Genomic DNA, 19,611 nt, shown 5'->3' with positions numbered 1-19,611 from the left:
GAGTCTGGTGAATACGATGTTCTGGAAGGGCAAGAGATAGTACTGAGCAACCTTAACTTTGTGTTAAAATGTTTTTGGTCAATAAATAGCTAAAAGCTACTAAATTAAAGAACAGATTCACCCTTGGGTCCTTGTGTAAGCTTCCCATTACACAAAGGCATGTATTCCAAACACAATGACATACATTTATCACTGCAACTTACCTATAAGGTAGGGGAAATAATACTTCCCACTCTGCATCTGGAAAGCTGAAACAGAGACTCGGGGAGGCAGCTGTGTGTTTTGAGTCGCACAGAAAACCTCTAATATGGCATTACTTTGGACACAGAACAAGAATATGAGGATCCTTAGATCTGCGCAGCATGCTGGTATGAATACCTGGGAAGACTTGTGCTTAAACTAGTTGGATATAATTGGCTAAGTTACGAAGTGCTAACACCATGTAATGCCCTGACTCCAGATACTGCCATCTCAGAGGCCAGGTAACTAGACTAATTCCACGTTGCCAAACCTACCGACAGGATTCCTAAGGCCGTACCTGCATTATACATTTGAACCATTGTTCACAACTGTTGTCAGCAAGTCACAGTTGGGGCCAACTACATTGGAGATACTGGGCGCATCTACACATTCACTAATGCACAGCAGTTACCGTGCATGTAGACAAGCCCACTGTCACCCACTTCTAGGTATAAAACACATGACTTCAAAGCTCAAAGGGCCCTTGAGCAAAGCCGGAGGAAAATCAATGCCAAACAAAAAAGAAACGGTTCTCAAACGATTTGGTTTCTCTAAAAACAAGAAATTCTTATTTTTAGACTACATCTAGTAGGTGAAGGTACTTCTTCTTTTAGTCCCCTGGATGGTAGTTAAGTAAATATACTTAACTATTCTGATGGTAAACGGGAGGGTTTGCATTTCAGTTACGATATGGAATACTTCAGAGCAACCTCATGCCTCATGCCAAAATGGCACATTTCTGAAGGATGCAAAGGTATTCAATAAAAAGCTTTTAAAGGCATATTTTTAAACTTGCAGCAGGAAAGCTTTTCTGTGTCAAGACAGTAATTCTTTTAACAGCATTGATCAAAATGTCATTCTTTTATGAGTGTACAATACCTTTTAATGGCATACAACAAGCCATTAGGGTTATACACCTCCGTACAGCAGACAGCTTACTGGAAAAAAGGGAACACTGGCCAAGATACAGTCACTAGTTTTTATGCTTCTAATAAGGTGCAGTTTCTTTCATTTGATCCCAGCTCCTCTTTGCCCTAAAACCCACAAGTGAAATTATCCAAGGATTAAACCAACTTTCTTATTTCTTTTTCCAGCCAGAGTCATTTTCACAGGGACCCCCATACAACATTCTCAAGAAATGCTTCTTTGTGAATACAGCAATTAGCTTGGCTGTCTGCCTGGGACTTTGCTACCAGGGACATATCCACCTCTGCCCTGCCTTCCCCACAAATGATCATAGTTATCCCTTAATCAGCACTGGCTGAGAAATCGAAGGGGGGTGAATGGCACATGGTATACAACTGCTTGGCTTCCAGAAATAAAAACCACTTTCTGACAAACTGATTCTGTCCCAAGACTCAGCCTCCATGAACCATCTGAATCCCCACAAGTGCATCAGCTCTTCCGAGGGTCTAAGAATACTGGAGATTGCATTTGCTCTGCTTGAATGGAAGGCAAGCAGGGGCTCCTCAGAAGTGTTCAGCAGCACTTCAGAGCCAGGCTTCAGTTAAAAATACCAAAGGAAAGCAAGTGGTTTCAGTCACCCCACCTGGGAGGACTTCCATGTTGAAGGCAGGGGGCTATTTGGGGAAGTTAGCTAAGAAACAGCAGCAAAGGAACTTCTTATTTTGTGTTCTCTGAAATAGTCACAGACAATATTGTATTATCCGTCAGCTACTTGTTCTATGGACAAATTGGCTGGACCCCATGACACAGCTATTAAAACTACAATATGAGGTGACCAAGATAATCAGAACAGGGAAAGCTACAAATACACGTAAGACTTTAATTAGAAATAACAGTAAGGAGATTTCTCAAAGTTTAGGAAGTCAAAAGATGGAGTGCGTTTCCTCTGACTAAGGAAGGCACCTAGGGCTCCAGGTCTCTGCTCTAGCCCATTCTGCAGTCTAGCAGTAGCCACTGTCACTCCAACTTCCTGCCATGAGGTTGACAGGACTGCAGCAGGTACCACGGGGGTCACAGCTAGAATTTGGAACAGAGTTGTGTTTTTGCATAAAATCCTTAAATGTGCTTGAAAAAAACTAAAAACCTTTTTAACTTTTTTTTAAAAGCAAAAAACCTTACACTTTGTAATGAAAGTGGCTGTTGCCCAGAACAGACCACCAGAAACCAGCTGCGTTTACGCCTGCCCTGCATCCATTATGAAACACACAGTTAAATATGAAGAAGAGATCTTGCAAGAGATTTACTAGGTCACCCTCAAATAGCATGACCTGGCCAGCCAGGTCAACTAATAATTCAGACCAAAACCAAGACAAGATTATTAAGGCCGTAACCTGAAACAGCTAGGACCAGGATATGTGCACACAAAGTAGTTGAGAACTGTCCGTAACAATATAACGGCAGGAGGTAGAGCAGGGTGGCACCCTAACGACTAACTTGTCCAGAAAAGCATAAGCTTTTGTAGGCAACAGACTCTTTTTTTGGATCCTACAATCAGACAAGAACTGCAGATGAGGTAACAAATACCTACCACGCTTGTAAATGCATGGCCAGCAGTAAAGCTTTAATTGTACACGTAGGCTGACTGGGACCCAGTGCTTTTGGGAGGTGCCACAAACTAGCCCGCACCATCCCCCCAGTTCCACCCCTGCAAGATCTGCCACTCTGCTTTCTGTTCCCTATCCTGGGCTCCCTGTCCAATCTGCTGCTCTGTTTTCTGCCACTGTGATGTCTGGCCCCTCCCTAATCCACCACCTGCCACATATGGAGGCTGCCCGTGCCATTTGTCGCACATGGCCCGAGTTGGCCGCCCTGTCTTGGGTGGAATATTTCTTGGTGTTACCAGAGCATCAATCATATTATCTAAAAACATTGTTAAACAGAGATTGTTTTCGTGACGGGTACCAGGGAGTTCACAGTTGCCAGTCAAGAGGGAATACTATTTCAGTACCTGTTCTAATGGTTAGAAAGATAAGATTTACTAGCTTATAGCTTGTGTCCACCCAGCTGTTGCACTTTGCAATAAATACCGATCTTTAAAACTGGTCTATCATAGGGACAGTAAACAAGGAGCAAGATGGAATGAGGACTGTCTCATATCCAAATTCAAAGCATCAAACAACAAAATCTTGCATTTGAACTTTAGCAAAGAATCTGCTTGCCAGGTAAATTCTAAAACTGTCATACTAATTTTAATTTGGACCTACCGCTTTATCCCTGAATGTGAGTTTTTATCTTGGCCTTCACTTTGAAAACAAGCAGCAGGCAATGCAACAGCATCAGCACCTTGATCTACATTAGTGCTGAAAACCAACCTCCTTGTTATGAATTAAAATTAAATTGTGCACAAATATAACCACTGATGGAGGGTAGGAAATAATGGTTTAAGTAGGCACAAGGATATCAGAGGTTACAATGTGAGTTGGCCAAATTACATGTAGTCCAGGAACAGAAGCCTGGTATGTACAAAAACATGCAGAGTAAAGATTTTTACAAGACATGAGAGCACCTTTTGGGTGCAAAGTAACATGCAGTTCATGAGACTAACCCTTGGTGCCCTGTGTGGCAGGGCACTGTGTGTGCTGCCACTTTAAGGGCCTGGAGCTGGCAGCCACCAGGTGCCTGACGAGGGCAGCCATTTTGGAGCTAAGGGCTGCCTATATAAACAGGGCAGTTTGGCTGCTGGGGGTCAAGCAACAACACTGTCTGGCTGGAGGGCTGCTGAGATCATCTGGAGGTAAGGAGGCTCCTGGTCCTAGGCATGACCTAAAACTGCACCCTGCCAGGAGTGGGTGGCCTGGTGGGGCTCTCAGTGGCGCGGGAACCCCCAGGAAATGCCAGGCCAGTTACCACCCTGGTGAAAGGTGGGTCAGGGTGCCTACTGGGTAACCCCAGTGTTTGTGAGGGGCCCAGAGGGCGGACCCTGGGAGACAGTGAGGGGCTAGAGACCCGACCTGAACAAGAGAGTACCCTCGACTGGCCCATGCTGGGGCCAGAGCCAGGGGCCCACCGCGAGGGATGCCCAAGAGCTGGGGGCCTGGGGTCCTGACTGGCCTGGAGGTGGGCCAAGACTAGTAGCTGGAGGTCCTGGGGGGACCACACCCGAGAGGGGAAAATGGTTTTGGGGGGCTAGGTAGCCCAAATGAAGGTGGATAGGCTGTCTGATTGGAGGGATCATAGAGGGGTCCTGTTAGGACGATTCTGGGGCCCAGCATGGGGGCCAGTGAGGATGTAAATGCCAAGATGCCATCATCGAGGCTTGGGCTGCGGTACTGGGGAGGAAAGGAGCTGCAGATGGCACCCCCTTAGGGGGGGCAGTATTAGGGCAACCTCCTGCTAATTAATACTAATTAATCAATTAAGATCAAGGCATGGCAGGTGAGTAGGCAGGCGGTTGCCCCAGAGACAGGTGTGTGGGCCACATTAAGGGCGGCCCAGAGCGGTGACCTGTTACACCCTAGAATCTACATATGCTGGATTTTGTGAACCACAACCCATGTGTGTTTCTAAAACTGCAGAACTGTGGGTTCAGTAGAGTACGATCTACCCCCCAGTGTTGGAAAGAGGGCTTGTCCCGTGCCCCCTGCTTTAAAGTTTCAGACTCGGAGGACAAAACCAGCTGAGAGCATGTCTAGCAGCTAAGCATTTAAAACTTCACATGTCTAACTGACCCACAGTATACATCTGTTACCAGTAGCTTCAGTGACACAAATCCAATTAATTCTGAACATTGTTACTATCTTATTTGTCATCCTTATTTTCATCACTTACACTTCAAGATGAATTGCATTCAGAACTAGCCTGTACATCCCAGATGTACTAGCCTGTGGATGTCTGTTGGCGGGGTCAGAATTTGGATGTGCCATCCATGTGAGGAGTCTGCAAACATTCAGCTCTGAATAAGGGGTCACCTGACGGCTCTGCATTTGAAAACACCACCTTGGACTCCAGACACTTGAAGAGAAAGTTATTTTCCTTTAATCAAACATTGACCAATTTCAAAGAAATTGCTTTTTCCCCAATAAAATTAGACAGCTTGCTGTGGTCAAAATAAGGCTTTGGACCAACATCTGGAGCCACAAAATAGATCAAAAACCAGTATCTGCCACTGCGCGCACACAGAGTGTTGGTGATAGTGTAAGTTCAATGCATTGTCAACCCAGCAAGCAAGCCGACTGGCCAGCCAGCCTCCCATCGCACCGAGCCTTGTGCTGCCACCTTCCCCCAGAGTGCTCCAAAATCAAGAGTGGCCTCATCCCTTTAGCAGTTTGTGCCAGGAAAGGGCTCCCGCCTGTGCAATTCCCACCCAGTCCCAGGGAGAGGAAAGGCAATGTTCTGTCCCGGGCTCCTGTTCACATATGCACTTTAGTTACAGGTGTATGTAAAATGCGAGACACGACAAAGTGAGCAGCCACTTTGCCCCAGAACTATTACAAAATGTGTGTGAATGAGCGCTGAATAAACTCAGGAAAAACTGTTTTGTCTTTGTTTCAATCAAAGCAGTATAGTCAAGAGTCCTCAAAACCCTTAATTAGGACATGAATTGCCACAATAATTAGATGTACTTTTGAAAATTCTCAGAGGTCAAAGTACCTGCATCCATAGTTTATGTAGGCTGATGGAGATGGGCACTGCCTACAGACCCTGCCTCAGTATCTCTCTCCCCCGCACTACCCATCAGCTCCTGAAATAATCTACCTGCCCTTCTTGTCAGGTCTACTCCAGTTAGCCTGTCTTGCTATTACTGGCTCTGAATCCTCTATGCCCTGCTTTCAGGCATCTGCATCATGGTTCAGGCAGGTTTCTCCTCTCCTTTTCTTAAAAACCCACACCTCTCCTGACCTATGTGAACAAATAATCGCTTCAGAAAAGGACATCAGAAGGAAGCAGGGAGCCTATAAGAAATGTAAGAGAAGGCTGACTGGCAAAAAACACTTTCCTGGACATCAGAAAGTATAGGGGTCAAGGGAAAATTGCCAAAAGTCAAGCCGAGTGAGACCTTGCAAAGGAAATTAAAACTAACAGCAGCGTCCTTCAACCATACAAATAAGCAGAGAGCAAGGCAGGAAGAAGTGGAGCCAGTAAGGGTGCAGATGGGGGGTGAGATTAAGATAATGTAGGTATGGCCTAAGCATTAAATGCATGTCATCTCAGTCTTCAGTAAAGACTGTGATGATGATGAACGTGGGGGCAAAAGTAGGATGGTTTAAGCAAGACAAGCACATGGAAACAGAAGCCAAAGCAAAGGCAGAAGCATTTAACTTGCTGAAGAGGGGAGGACCAGATAGTCTCCATCCTTTAATTCTGAAAGAATCGTCACGTAGAACAATAAAGGCAGCAAGGATTTTTAATGAATTTGGGTGACAGCATAAGGTTAGAAAGCAGCAAACACAGTACCTGTGTTTAAGAAGGGGGAAAGCATGAGCCGGATAACGGCAGGCCTGTAGGTCTGAGAGGAAGATTCTCCTCCTCAGGCGAGGAGCCCAAACCTGTTCTTCTACAGCAGTGATTCTTAACCAGGATGCTGTGGCACCCTGGGGTACCTTGAGCTCCTTTCGAGGGTGCTGCAGGCTGCCGTGCAATGCGGGTATAGCACTGTTAGGCATGCAGACATGAGTCACAAGATAAACCCAGAGATTTCAAATAGGAATCCAGTGTTAAAAACATTCAGACCTGTGGTGGTTTGAGTTCTTTGCAACAAGAGAATCACTATCATTTTTCCCCCAGTCAAAAACATGTAAAATCTAAGAGCTGGCATTTTCAGAGGGGTGCCTGCAGTCTAAAAAGGCTGAGGACCACTTTTCTAGAGGCTGTCTCTTCTTCCTAGCCCTGGTATCCTTGGCCCAGAAACTTTTGCCAATCCATTCCCATCACCAGCTCACTCTCACTCAGCACACATTTTCCCTCAGCAGACTTTTCAGGCTGGAACTGGATCCTCCTTTTAAGCCTTCTGCCCACTCAGCTAATGCTTTCTTTCCCAAGCAAGACTAATAACAAATAACATCCGTCTAGGACAGGAATGGAAATGATGTGATTTGGCCAATGTAATGCAGAAAGCCATAGGCAGCCCTAGTAAAGTAGCACGCTCATCACCCCTGCCCCCGCCCACAAAAGCCTCTAAGCACCAGAGAATGGTTTGGACTGGGCGTTCTGGCAGGACAACTGCTGGGCTGGCTGCTCCCTCACTTGGGCTTTCCTCCAAAGGAGCGCTCGGAGGAAAGAGGGTGCTTCCTTCTTGCTGAAAGACCCTAGGTGATGACCTGCCCCTGCCAGGGATCAGATCATGAGACTATTCCTATCTCGTTGCTGATAATAAGGTAAAACTCAGTGAGACTTTGACAGTATTCTTCTGTATCCCATCTCTATTGATCTTTCCTCCGGGCGTGCCCCCGGGCCCCAGATTTCTACTGAGCACCTCACTGCTTACTGCTCCTACATTCCCCACAACCAACGGACCAAGGCCCAAAATGTGGTGTCATCAAGTTTTAACTACACACGCATACACAGCGTAATTTCCTTCTGAGTGTTGGAAGGTAGCTCTTTGAGAGTGCCTTCATTGGAAAATCAAGACTACAGGGTACATGCAAAAGTAACTCAAATCTTATTATTAAATGGCCAAATCAGAAGCCATTTTTACAGAAAGGTACCTCCTTTCCCTTTGGGCCATCTCCTCTTAAAATGCAAGTGTTTCAGTCTCCTGGAGCTGCTATAAAAAAAAGTATTCAATTTTAAGTATATTTTCCTCCGATTTTATTTTATTTATAAAAATCCTGAAGATGAATGTTTGATTTGCTTTATTTTGGCTTGGGTTTTTCTGAGTTTGACTTGAGGGGAAAAACTCCCAAACCTTTTGACACAGCCCAGATCTGGAAAGCTTTGGTCTAAAAGGTCAGAGTTTTGGAAAACCTTATGGCAATATTAGCTTCTTCATCTGAATGCCAACTCTAATGCTTACTGAATGGTATGAGGTGTTAATGTTTCCATCATAACATTGCAAAAACATCCACACAAACTGCACCGTTGGCCCGGTTTGTTCTGGTGGGTTTCTGTTTGTTTTTGCAGTTGTTGTGTATGAGAAGGTCAGAGCTGATAAACTTGTGGATCCTTTTGGATAAGTGGCCACCTGCTAATGCAGGAGACTGGACTCCATAGGCCTTCTCAGTCCTGCGTACAATCTAAGAACATTATCCATACCCACTACAGGCTGGGTACCGCCTGGTCCTTGCCTGGGTGCAGGGCTGAGTTGGCAGGAGCAAGAGCAAGACACAACTGCAGTTCAGTGTTGTCCGCAGAATTTCTCTGAGCCTTCTCGAAGGTTTGGTTAAGGTCCTGTAGTGACTTGGGTCCCTGAAAGATTGACATTTCCCTGCTCTTTCAGTGCCACAGCTGTTCAGCTTCCATCATCTTGGTGCTTTTGGAATGGGAGACAAGTTTGAAACTCACTGAGGATCCAAAGATAACTCCAGGACACTTGTACATTGGGTTTCTACCACAAAAGCAACTTGGTGCCTTTTGGTGTGAGGGCCATGCTGACAAGCACAAGCATCAGGATCCCCTGGCAAAGTTAACAGCAGGTGGGTGCATCTGACTCAAAACTGCAGTTGTAAGTCATACCACATAAACCCAGGCTTTGCCTCAAGCTTCTTAGGACTCTGACTGGCACAGTACTTCAGTTGACAGGGACAGGCTGAGAAAGCAACTGCACAGCAAGACAGAACAACTACGAAAATGAGTCCCTGAAAATTCCCGTGAAATCCAACACTTCATTAATTGCTTGGAGCAGCACCCAAGATACATAAGGTAACTTCCAAGTACTCAGAGGGATTGGCTCCTATTAAATTAAACTGGGGAATTTGGGCAGAACTGCTCAGACAACTTTGCAAGACATCAGGAATCTGCACTGGCATTTAGTCAGAGAAGCAGCTGGGTTGCGTGGCCCACACGGCGCTCGGGCCGACCCAGCAGGCAGTGCTTTGTAGACAAGCAACAACACCGATGAGCAGAGCAGAGCAGGCTTGTCTGAGGCAAGCCGCTGACTTCAAGAACCAGAGCAGGCTCGAGTGCTTCTTGTGAAAAGGCAATGTGGGATGGCACCTCCCATTGTCAACAGGCTGAGGAATAACAGGAGCAGGGTCCCTTCATCCCTCCACAGTTGTTCTGAGGGAGAAAAAACACCTTTTCCCTCTGCACTGAGAAGGGGATTCCTCAACATGGCGTGGACGAAAGGAGCTGAAAACAGATATGAGCCTCCATTGCCCAGACTGGGAATTCCACTTACCCTTCTTAGAAAATGCTTCTAGAAATATTACGTAAACATGGATTTAAAACCGCCTCATCTCTATTCACGTGCAGCAGGAAGCAGGGTTTACATACAGGCTTAATTTTGCCTTTTTGCAGTTCCTGAGTGCTTAACCAAGCTGCCTTAACAGTCTCCTGATGGAGCTTTTTGTATTGAGTTTTGCTGTGTTTGAGCATCTGAGTCTTTGCACAACGGAACAGTTCAAATAAGGAATACACTTCAGTAGTATAATTTAGTAGCTTGTCTTTCTTGTATCGCTGCCCTTTAGAATTAGCACAATATAACCCTGCTAATCTACACGAGAAATGGCAAGGTGTCTCTATCTCCTGGTGAAGATTTAACAGCAGAGTCTTGCAGGGAAGTCGTGTGTTACTAAGGATTTATTACTCTTACAAACTGTACTGTAGAGATAGAACATCGTATAGCCCACCTGACACTGCTGTGTGCCCAAAGTACAACTGTCAAAATAGCAGAAGTCAGGTCAGCGCCAGCCAACATTTACTCTGCGCCGTAGTTTACGGGGCTACAGCTAGGGAGCCCAGCCCGTCTGCGCGGTCAGCCCTGGGCTGGGGCACAACAGCCACTACTGAGCTGCTTTCTTAAATGAATAAAGATCTGAAGTAAGAGCCAGATTCAGTCTCTCCTGTACCCAGGTCCTAGTCAGGTGCCTACAACAGCTGTAGCTATTAGATGCAGGCCCAAATTTGGCCCCACATAAATCCCAGCGGGAAGAGAAAACTTCATTTGAAGAGTTAAATCCTGAGGCACGTCGTGGAAAGCCAGTCGCACTGTTTCATGGGAAAAGTCTGCAGAACAATTATCTAATTGTCTATTGGAAAGGGAATTTGAGAGGGTTCAGGGAATGTGCAGTCTAATTTTATTTGGTATGTTCGATCCTCCTCTTTGTCTCTGACCTGCATTGCAAATCAACACCAGACACTGAAGCATACAAAAGCACAGCTATGAGCACCCGGCAAGTGCAAGGACGGCTCGTGAGCGCAACCAGCCCGGCCCTAACCGCGTGTAGAGGCGAGGCGAGGCGAGGCGAGGCGAGGCTTGGCGGCACGCTGCGAGGCTACCGAGCCCTTCCTCTGGCGCCCCAAACACGGCCCCGCCGAACGCAGCTGCCGGCAGGGGGCTCGGGCTCGGGCTCGGGGAGCCGCGTCAGCGGCAAGGCCCCAGGCCGTAGGAGACCGAGGCACAGCCTGTCTCCGTGCCCCGGAGCCATCCCGAGCTTCAGCCCCGTGTCGTTGCAGAGGGTCGGCCCAGGCGCCACCGGAGGCGGTGGCCGCCCGCCCCGGCCGTCTTCGCCGAGCGCCGGGCCTGGCCACGCGGCGAAGCGCCGGCCCCGGCTGGTCAGCGAAGGCGCTGCGTGCGGGACACGCGCTCCGCGCCTCCGCTCCTACCGCGCACGTGACGCGTGCAGACATAGCAGCGGGCCGCTCCCGACTCACCGCGAGCACGTCGTGCCGGGCGCCCCCCGCGCGGTCCAGCCGCCGCAGGCGCTCGCGGTGCAGCGCGTGGAGCTCGGCCCGCAGCGCCGCCGCCGCCCGGCACGCCCCGGCCATGCTCCGCGCCCGCCGTTCGAACCGGCCGCCGCCGCCGCCGCACCCGCCCCGCCGCCGACGGACGAGGCGCCGGGCCAATCGCGGAGCCCGCCGGCCCCATCCCCGCCCCCGCCGCCGCCGCCCGGCCAATCCGCGCGGGGCGCGGGGAGCGCGGCGTCACTCCACAACGGCTGCGACGGGGCGCTCAACCCTGCTGGGGCCTGGGTGGGAACTCGCGGCCGCGCTGCCCAATACCAGCGGCCGGGCTTGCTCTGCGGCCGCGCTGACTGGCTGGAAGACTCGAAAGGGGCGGGACTAGCCCGTGGAGAGGGCTGAAGTTCGCTGGAGAGGCGGCGAGGCGTCCGGTTGCCATGGGGACGGCGCGGGGAGCAACTGACGAGAGGCCTGGAGTTGCCATGGCGACGGAGCGGCCTAGTCCTTCCCTGCGCCACTCACACACCCGGGCGGGCGGGGGGGGGGACGGGACACGACACGACTCCCGGCTGGAGTCCGCTGCCAGTTGGAGCGGCCCGGCCCGGCCCGCGTCTCGCTTCACGTGCAGCTCTGCCCCGCCTCGAACAACGCGAGCCATCTGCTTCGCACTTGCACGTCGGTGCTTCGGAGCCCCTGCCACGCACGGACACAAACGCTCCCACCGCGGGGACGCGCCCTTGAAGCGTGCGACAAGAGGCGGCCGATGGCCACAAACACACGAGAGGAGGATCAGGGCGGTGGTGTCGGGGTGCGCGTAGGCTAGCCCTTGTTACTTAACATCTCGGTGCTCTTTACCTCAGACCTACCTGGAAGGCAGTTTGAGAGGAACCAGGCACAGGCGCTTGTTATGTAAAAGCAGCAGGACCCTTTTTACCGTATTGTCCTGAGGATTTACATGCACGGTGGTCTTATAAACCCAGGTTCAGGTTCACCCTGAGGAAAACAGCGTCCCCTGAATACAAGCGGGCAACTCCAGCTCAAGACCTTGGCCTGCCGCGGCCCTTACGCCACAGCAGTGCCCGTACCGGCCGGGCGCGCGAGCTGGGCAGACCGCCCTCAGCCCCACGACGTTTAGTACGGAGAAACGCAAAGTGCTCCGGGGGGGGAGAAACACCCACGACACGCTCACGGGCTCGGCCGTGCTCCGCTTGCCGGCACACGCCTGAACCAGACCTGGGTGTCGTGACAGACCACCACGCGAACACGAGCCACGGGCTCGGGACCGTTCAGCCTGGAGAAGAGAAGCCTCGGAGGGGACCCGGTGGCAGCCTGTCTGTGCCCCAAGTCACCCCAGGGGAGGGCAAGAAACAGCGGGCACAAACTAACTGAAGATCACGTCAGACTGGACATAAGGAAATCTTAGAGGAGAAAGGGCCTAAAGGGTTAAATGACCTAAAAACACTAAAATAAAAACTGATGAAAAAGTCTGATTTGGTATTTTATACTGCATACACAAAAATAGCGCAAGTACCCAAGCAAGACGCGGGGGGCCCAATGATAGGTCAACCCCGTGTATAAATCAGGCACAGGTTTTATGGTTCTTCTGAAGGGAAAAAAAGGTTGATATAATTAGAGTAACGCGGTAATTATGTCTGCGCGACAGGTGGCTAGTTGTTGGATTAGACTCCCACCAAACACATACCTGGCGGCATGTCAACAGATACCAAAAAAGCACTATACTTTGGCCCTACTAAGGGCTAAATGCTTTACTCCCAGAATAGGATCGTTTCATCCCGCCAGCCCATCGTTCCCCAGACCCGTATTTCACAGTCTGCACTGGCTGCCTACTGGTTTCTGGGTACTGCTTTTGAAGCCTGGACTGGACGGCTCTTCCAAATCCTGTATTTTGACCTACAAAACTCTGAATGGTCACAAATAAGATCTGATGTTTTAGGGCTCGATTCATCTCTCAGATATCAAATTAAATAAGGACCAAGAAAACCAGAGAGCTCTGACAACTCTAAACCAGGCCAGCCCTCTACCACCTACAGGAGTCCATCGCTAGCGGGGGGCTGAAACGGGCCGTGAGAGGACCAGTCCAACTACTGCTCGTTTCGGATTAAGGGGCCCTGTGCAGGTGCCTGTTTGCAGGTAAACTCACCTGCTGGGTTTTTGTTGGTTTGTTCTTTAATCAGTCACTGGAATGTGTCACACAAGCACAACAGCAGGCATCTGACACATCCACACCTCAGCCGCTTCCAAGACGGGTGCGTTAACTTGGCCTGTGCGAGCTGACAACGTGTCCACCCACCTGGAGGCAGATATAGTATCCTGAGTCAGAAAAAATGTTTCATTATCTCAGGCTTTTGTCCCTGCATCACAAGACTACCTATTGCATTAGTCACCCGGCTCTGCTGAGTTTTAGCTCTGGACAGTGTATTATTGTTTATATAGTAGTCTAATAAATGCTCCCCATTCCAGGCTGGGATTTGTGCTGTGCACTGTATGAATACAGACCAAAAAAAAGAGAGCCTTTGCTTAAGGAAACCTGCAATTTAAGCTAAGACAGTTTTAACAGTTAGTTTCACAAGCAAGGAGAAGGATGACGGAGACAGTAGTGTCTGTGTTTCTACATAGGCACACACTGTCAGCCTATTAAAATCATAAAAGTACAAAAAACCTCCCCAAAACAAACCCCTTGGAATCCTGGCAGATGCCTGCCATGCTGCTATCAGGTGGCATTATCCGGGTGAAGTTGTGCTTGGCCTGGATAAGGGACGGTGCTGCTGAAAGCACTTTGTGCAATGGTGGGAGTCAGAGAAATCCAGCAAAGCAAAATCTTTGGGAAATCACTGGGGCTGTGAACTCACCTTGCAGAGGAGATAACAACCACCGGCCAAGGCTGGGCTCCTCCATGCGTGCAACAAGCTATCTGGGCCAGTGCAAGTAGTGCACAAGAGAAGTGGGGCACAATCCAGAAACAAAATGAAGGATAAATTATTAACTCAAAGGAGAAGGAGTGCAAACGTCCCTCCCTGTCTGTCTCTGGAACTGATGTGTGACAGCAGAACAAGACAATGCCTGGAACTTTGTCTCCTACTTTAACAAAAATGAAGGAAAACATATGTTTTTCTGTATTAAAAAAGCCATATTCTTCTGGGGGGAATTTGTAGTCAGAGTTGTTTTATAAGCCATGCATCGTGCACACCAATCCTGCACTTACCCGGCTAGCCACAAGCACACAGGAAGCTCAAGAAATAACAGACAGGGCAGTTCTCACTATGGATGAGCCTTAACCGCTTCCATGCAGTTCCTCCCCAGGCCAAGCAACAGAACCAGCCCGAGCACAACCCGGTCAGTCCCCAGCCCAGTCAGGCCTCGCCGGAGGAGCCGCGCCACAACATCGCCCCATCCCAGCGCAGGGCTGCTGCACACCAAATGCAAGCACGTTCTAACAGCTGGCTGAAATCACTGGTCGGGTTGTGGGACGGGGCTGCGAATGGCACGCACTCAAGGAATCTCGGCCTGGTCCTTTTTTTTCCTTTCTACCAGCTGGATGTCAGGGCTAATATTTACATCGACGGATTCTATCTGGGCAGTAAATAAGCAAGAACCACATAAGCATTAGAGGATAATTATAAGCAGAGCTGCTCGCTGCTCATTAGAAGGCTCCATCATGGTTTCCATTATAGCTCTCTTTTCCAGTTACTCTCAACTTTCAAACAAAGACTTTCCAATCTTTTAAAATTCTTTCTTCTTTTAAAACTTCTTCAGCTGCAGTGTGTAAGTGTGAAAACTGAAAATGGGCAGTGTGGAAATAATCCACTCTGAGCAAAACATGGACTTACCACAGAATAATTTGTTTCTGATCTGCCATTCATGAGTAGCTGCATTAAGGTAGTTTTTACTGAGATAATTAGCTCATAGCTGAAATAGCAGATTCGGCCATCAAACAGAGCCAGCCTGGATACATTTGTTCCAGTCAGTGACCATCCAATGTCAAATATTCCATTCCTGAGCAAACTCAGAGAGAAGCTAGCCATGGCCAACTTCAAACTCATCGAGTTGAAACAAAGAGCCAGCGACCTATTTCAACTGGGAGTCAAGCCAAGACACGAAACTGAAGTCACTAGAGACCCACTGGTGAATGATCTCCTGTCAATGGGCGGTGGAAGACATTCCTCCTCCTCCTGGACCCCTCTCCAGTGCCTGATCCTGGTGGTCTAGGATGGACCTCTCCCTGGCCTCCCTGCCTTCTCCAACGCACACAGATAATAAAATGTGCTGTTTGCAGTTCTCTCTCTCCTGGTCCCCTGCCCACTTGTAAAATTGCATTGCAACATGTGCATTTTTACAGTTCTTTCCCTCTCTCTCGCACACTCCCCCGAACAAACAAACTACAAAAATGCATGTAGCTATATCACATGTACTTCCAAAACAAAACCACTCCACTGCCTGTCCTCAGGGAATAAGATGAAAGAACACATATGTGACAGACACTGGTCTCGTCACTTCATGCACAACTGGAAAGTGGTCAGTACCAGAAGCATACAGGACAGAACAGACTTGAGTGCACCTGAGGAAGCCCATGCTGCATGTGCATGTATATAGCTGCTGCATCAGCCATGGGAATGGCTGAATTCCCATGGTGAGGCCCTGTGGCAAGGACTGTTCTAGTGTTATAACCTCTATAGGTGAAGGCTCTATCTCCACTTAAACAAAAAGAGATATGGGTCAGCAGACCTGCTGTGTACAAACGGGCAAGTTAAAACAGGCACTGGACAGCTTGAACTAAAGTGAAAGGCACAGAGGAGTGGCAGAGCTGAGACAAGGAGCCCGAGCCAAGAGACTACACATTCTGCTAGCATTTCTCCAGAAGCCGGCGGGACGCCAGGATCCATCCATCTTGCCCTGAACCATCCTTGCAAGTGCCGCAGCAAAGGCTCTGTTAAGAGGCTTCAGGTTTGCAGTCAGACACTCGAACCCTCGCATGCCAAGACTGTACGCAGAGCCCTTACCTCTGCCCCTTGCGTGCCTGTGTCACAGGCTATTTTTTGGTCAGTACAACAAGGCACCTCACACTTTTTTCTTGCTTCTGGTAGCAGTGTGGACCAGAGCCGATTAAAAGGTTCACATGAGAAGTACGCAGTAATTGCCAGGTAGCCAACATCCTACTGGTGATCTTAAAGAAGAGAGTAATAGTGGAAATATGCTGCTCTAGTCAGGAGTTTAGAATTAGATGATCACATTCATGAACATAACACAACAGTATTTCATTAATACAGCTTTCTGTAAATAAAGTTACACCTTAATGAAATTCAACACTTTGCATCTGGGAACGTGCTGCCGTCTTTAAGCTAATTTATGGGGGGAAAAAAAAATCTGTTATTGTTGCCCCTTGTATTATGCTGATACACAAGGGCTCCAGTCATGGACTGGAGTCCCACTGTGCCAGGTACTGTATAAACGTCCCCAAGATGACGGCCACTCCAAAACACTTGCTGTTTAACCCTGAGACAACAGACAACAGTGGCAGCAGCAGATGGGGGGACGTGCCCACTAAGGGACAAAGACCACCGGTCAGCATAAGCAGCACTGGCCACAGCGCACCAGTGGAAGTGTATTCACTGCCCGGGTGTCTGACTTGCATGCTGCCTGTGCAGAGAAGTACAGTTTCTACATAAATATCAGTAAACATTTGCAACCATTAAGGAAATGGTGTTTGGTTTATTTTATTTATTTTACCTTCTCAGGGAAGCTTTATGACCGGAGCTTAAGCAACAATGACATGAGAAACAAAATAGTTCTGTGGGTGCCTTGCTGTTGCATGTTACGCTAGAGGGCTCAGTCAGGATTAGGCTCCTAGATGCTCTGCCTGTAAAAACACGTGCATACAAAGGCACAGGTCTTGTTCCAAAGACTCGACATGGTTTGCACCGAGTAACACGTGAAGGGGAGAGAAGAGGGATACAGTCCAAGAGACGTAGATAAGAGCTGTCTGGCTATGTCTCAAGACCACCCCACCTTGCATTCCTCTACAAGAGTGCTGAAATAGCGCCAGAATAAGTTACCTGACATACATTTGTGTCACAAAGGAAAGCGTCCCCTTCAAAACAAGGTCCGAGGATGCTGGGAAACACTGGGATTCCAGCCCTTAAAGCAAAAAGAACTTCACACAAAAATCTTCTTAGAGAGAAATCCCCAGACACCAAAATCAGTGGAAACTGCAGGTGCCTGGCAGGCTTCACAATGTGTCTGAATCAATAAAGACACTTTGTATGATATCGGACTGTATTATTAGAAAAGAAGCCCACAGTTTTACCATTAAAGGACTAGGGTCATTGACTCTAGCTGAGGATGTGGACACACCAGGGAGTTGGGGCCCAGGTCATGGATGCTGCCGTAACTGCTAAAGCCGTTTTTACAATATTTGCTCAAGCACAGGATGAAGGTGAAGGGACGAAAAGGAGCAGCCAGGGACAAGAACACACAAGGATTTAAAGTGCTTCAAATACTGGGAACTGGCTTCTTCAGTAAGGGCCGGTCCTCTGGAGTTGTTCCTCTCAGCAGAGGAGGGCTGGATACAGCCCCAGGGGAGCACGTCAATGCAACTCCAAGCACCAGCCAGGTCCAGTATCGGTGAGAGAGTCATGTTGCAAAATCCAGACTTCCAAGCAAACGTGGTTCCGGTCATGAAATCCTCCAAGAAAGGTACCTTTTAAAAACGCATGTGCTGGCATCACTGCTACTGGCTTGTCATTCTCTCTGCACTCTCAGAGAGGAAGATGTTCTCCAGTAACTTCACGTGTGAACGAGCACAAGCATTCAACTGTGAGCAAGAGAACAGCTTTGAAATGGTCTGTGCACAGCCAACCTCCAAATGCTGCTCGTGACACTGAACACTCACTCCACTGGGCTGCTGGATCCTGGGAAGAGGGCAAATTCTGTTCCACATAGCAATAGGATTTGAACAGGGTTTGTAACAAAAAACCACACAAATATTTTGATTGAAATGGAAATCTGATACATTTCCACTCTCCTGAAAGAAGTACCCAGGAAAAGCTAGGCTGTACGGTCACTTATCCATCAGAGAACAGCTGCCAGTACCCTTTCCACCATAATGCTTGCAGCTACAATCATGCAATCTGTAATATCTTGTTTCCCATCTCCTCTCCATGGTCCAGGATCTTGTAGTGGTGGAGGGGCCTGTGTGTCCCAATAATCCTCAGAGCTCGGTTGCCCCGAGTCCCACATTCATGGCAGGGTCACCCATGGCAAGCAGGCCAGAGGGTGGGGTCCAGACACACTACAGTCCAACCCCAGCGTCCTCAGCAGCGGGTCAGGTGGAAGATGTCAGGCTGTCACGGTGGAAGGAGGCTACAGCAAGATGGAGGTCATCTGTTGCCTCGGGCTCTCTTCCCACTGGGCCCAGATCTCCACCTTGTCAAGATTGTGCAGTTGCCATTTCTCTGCACCAGCTTCCTCACATTAAACTGAGTCATGCACAGGCTTCTACCACAGGAAAATACACACTCCTGTACCAAGTTGCAAAAGCCCTGTGGTGATGGATGAATGGTGACAGACAGGACTAGTGAATCCAGCAGACTAATCTGCATGCAGGTGGTGGTAGCCTGATGGTCGTCTGGCACCTGGGGTGAGGCAGGGGTGCAACTCAGCACCTGCTATCGTGACTAAGCAGTCCTCTTAAGGATCCCCTCTACTCATCCCACATGAGGAAGGGGCTCAAAAAGGTGCCCTAAACCTAGGCTATGTTATCTGCTTCTGGCTGGATAACTGCATCCAGCAGGATTACTCTCTGAGGTCAAAAACAATAAAAGGAGACAATGATTTTTGCAACAAGGAACTTTCATGATAACCAAGACAATAAATGACCAGAACGAAGGACCGCCGTCGCCTCCAGGGAACTAGCGAGATGCATCAACATTGCAGCTCTGAGGGAGACAAGACAACTGGATAAGGGTCAGCTGAGGGAAGAAGAGGGGGAAAACCAGGACAGCTGTGTTCAGGACGGCAACTTCACCATCAAGAATCAGCAGCCAACTTACAGTTTCCTGTGGGCATTAATGCCCATCTTATGACCCTCCCTCTTAAGCTCAGCAAAAACAAGTATGCCACCGTCATCAGTGTGCCACAACCACCAGTATGCCACTGCCCCAATGCTTGAAGCTGATGCCAAGGAACAGGTTTACTCCGACCTTGACCATGTTCTGACTAATACTCACAAGGAGGACAAGATCATTCCTCTCAGTGACTTAACACCAGAATTGGATGTGACCTGGAACTCTGGAATGGCACCTTTGGGAAGGAAGAACTAGGGAAAGCCAATGGCATCCTTCTCCTAAGCAAATGCATGGAGCACGGTCTTGTCATCACGAACACCATCTTCAAATACAAATACAACACCAACTGGAGACACCCTTGCTCTAAGCACTAGCACCTCCTTGACTATGCTCTTGTTGGAGCTTGTGATCAAATGGATGTTCATATTAAGCAAGCCACGCGAGGAACCAGTGACTGCTGGACAGATTACCGTCTTGTCAGATCCATCCTGAACATCCAGCTTGGTCCAAAACACCAAAAGCAGCTAAAAAAAATGTGAAGGACTCT

At 48.7% G+C, this 19,611-nt stretch overlaps 1 protein-coding gene across 2 annotated transcripts in view; it reads right to left on the bottom strand.

Annotated features, from left to right (window-relative positions):
- PMFBP1 (polyamine modulated factor 1 binding protein 1) overlaps window positions 1-11,100 on the bottom strand; it is a 145,772-nt gene extending 134,672 nt beyond the window's left edge. For both annotated transcript variants that reach the window (XM_059714012.1, XM_059714013.1), the window contains exon 1: window positions 10,957-11,100. In XM_059714012.1, coding sequence (XP_059569995.1) covers window positions 10,957-11,070 — 114 coding nt within the window. In that variant the 5' untranslated portion in view covers window positions 11,071-11,100. The remainder of the gene's footprint in view (window positions 1-10,956) is intronic.
- Between the last annotated feature and the right edge of the window lie 8,511 nt (window positions 11,101-19,611).

This window comes from Alligator mississippiensis, chromosome 10 (genome assembly GCF_030867095.1).
Source record: "Alligator mississippiensis isolate rAllMis1 chromosome 10, rAllMis1, whole genome shotgun sequence".
NCBI classification, from domain to species: Eukaryota; Metazoa; Chordata; order Crocodylia; family Alligatoridae; genus Alligator; species Alligator mississippiensis.
The sequence above is the reverse complement of the archived record's forward strand: the minus strand, read 5'-3'. Positions and strand labels throughout refer to the sequence as shown.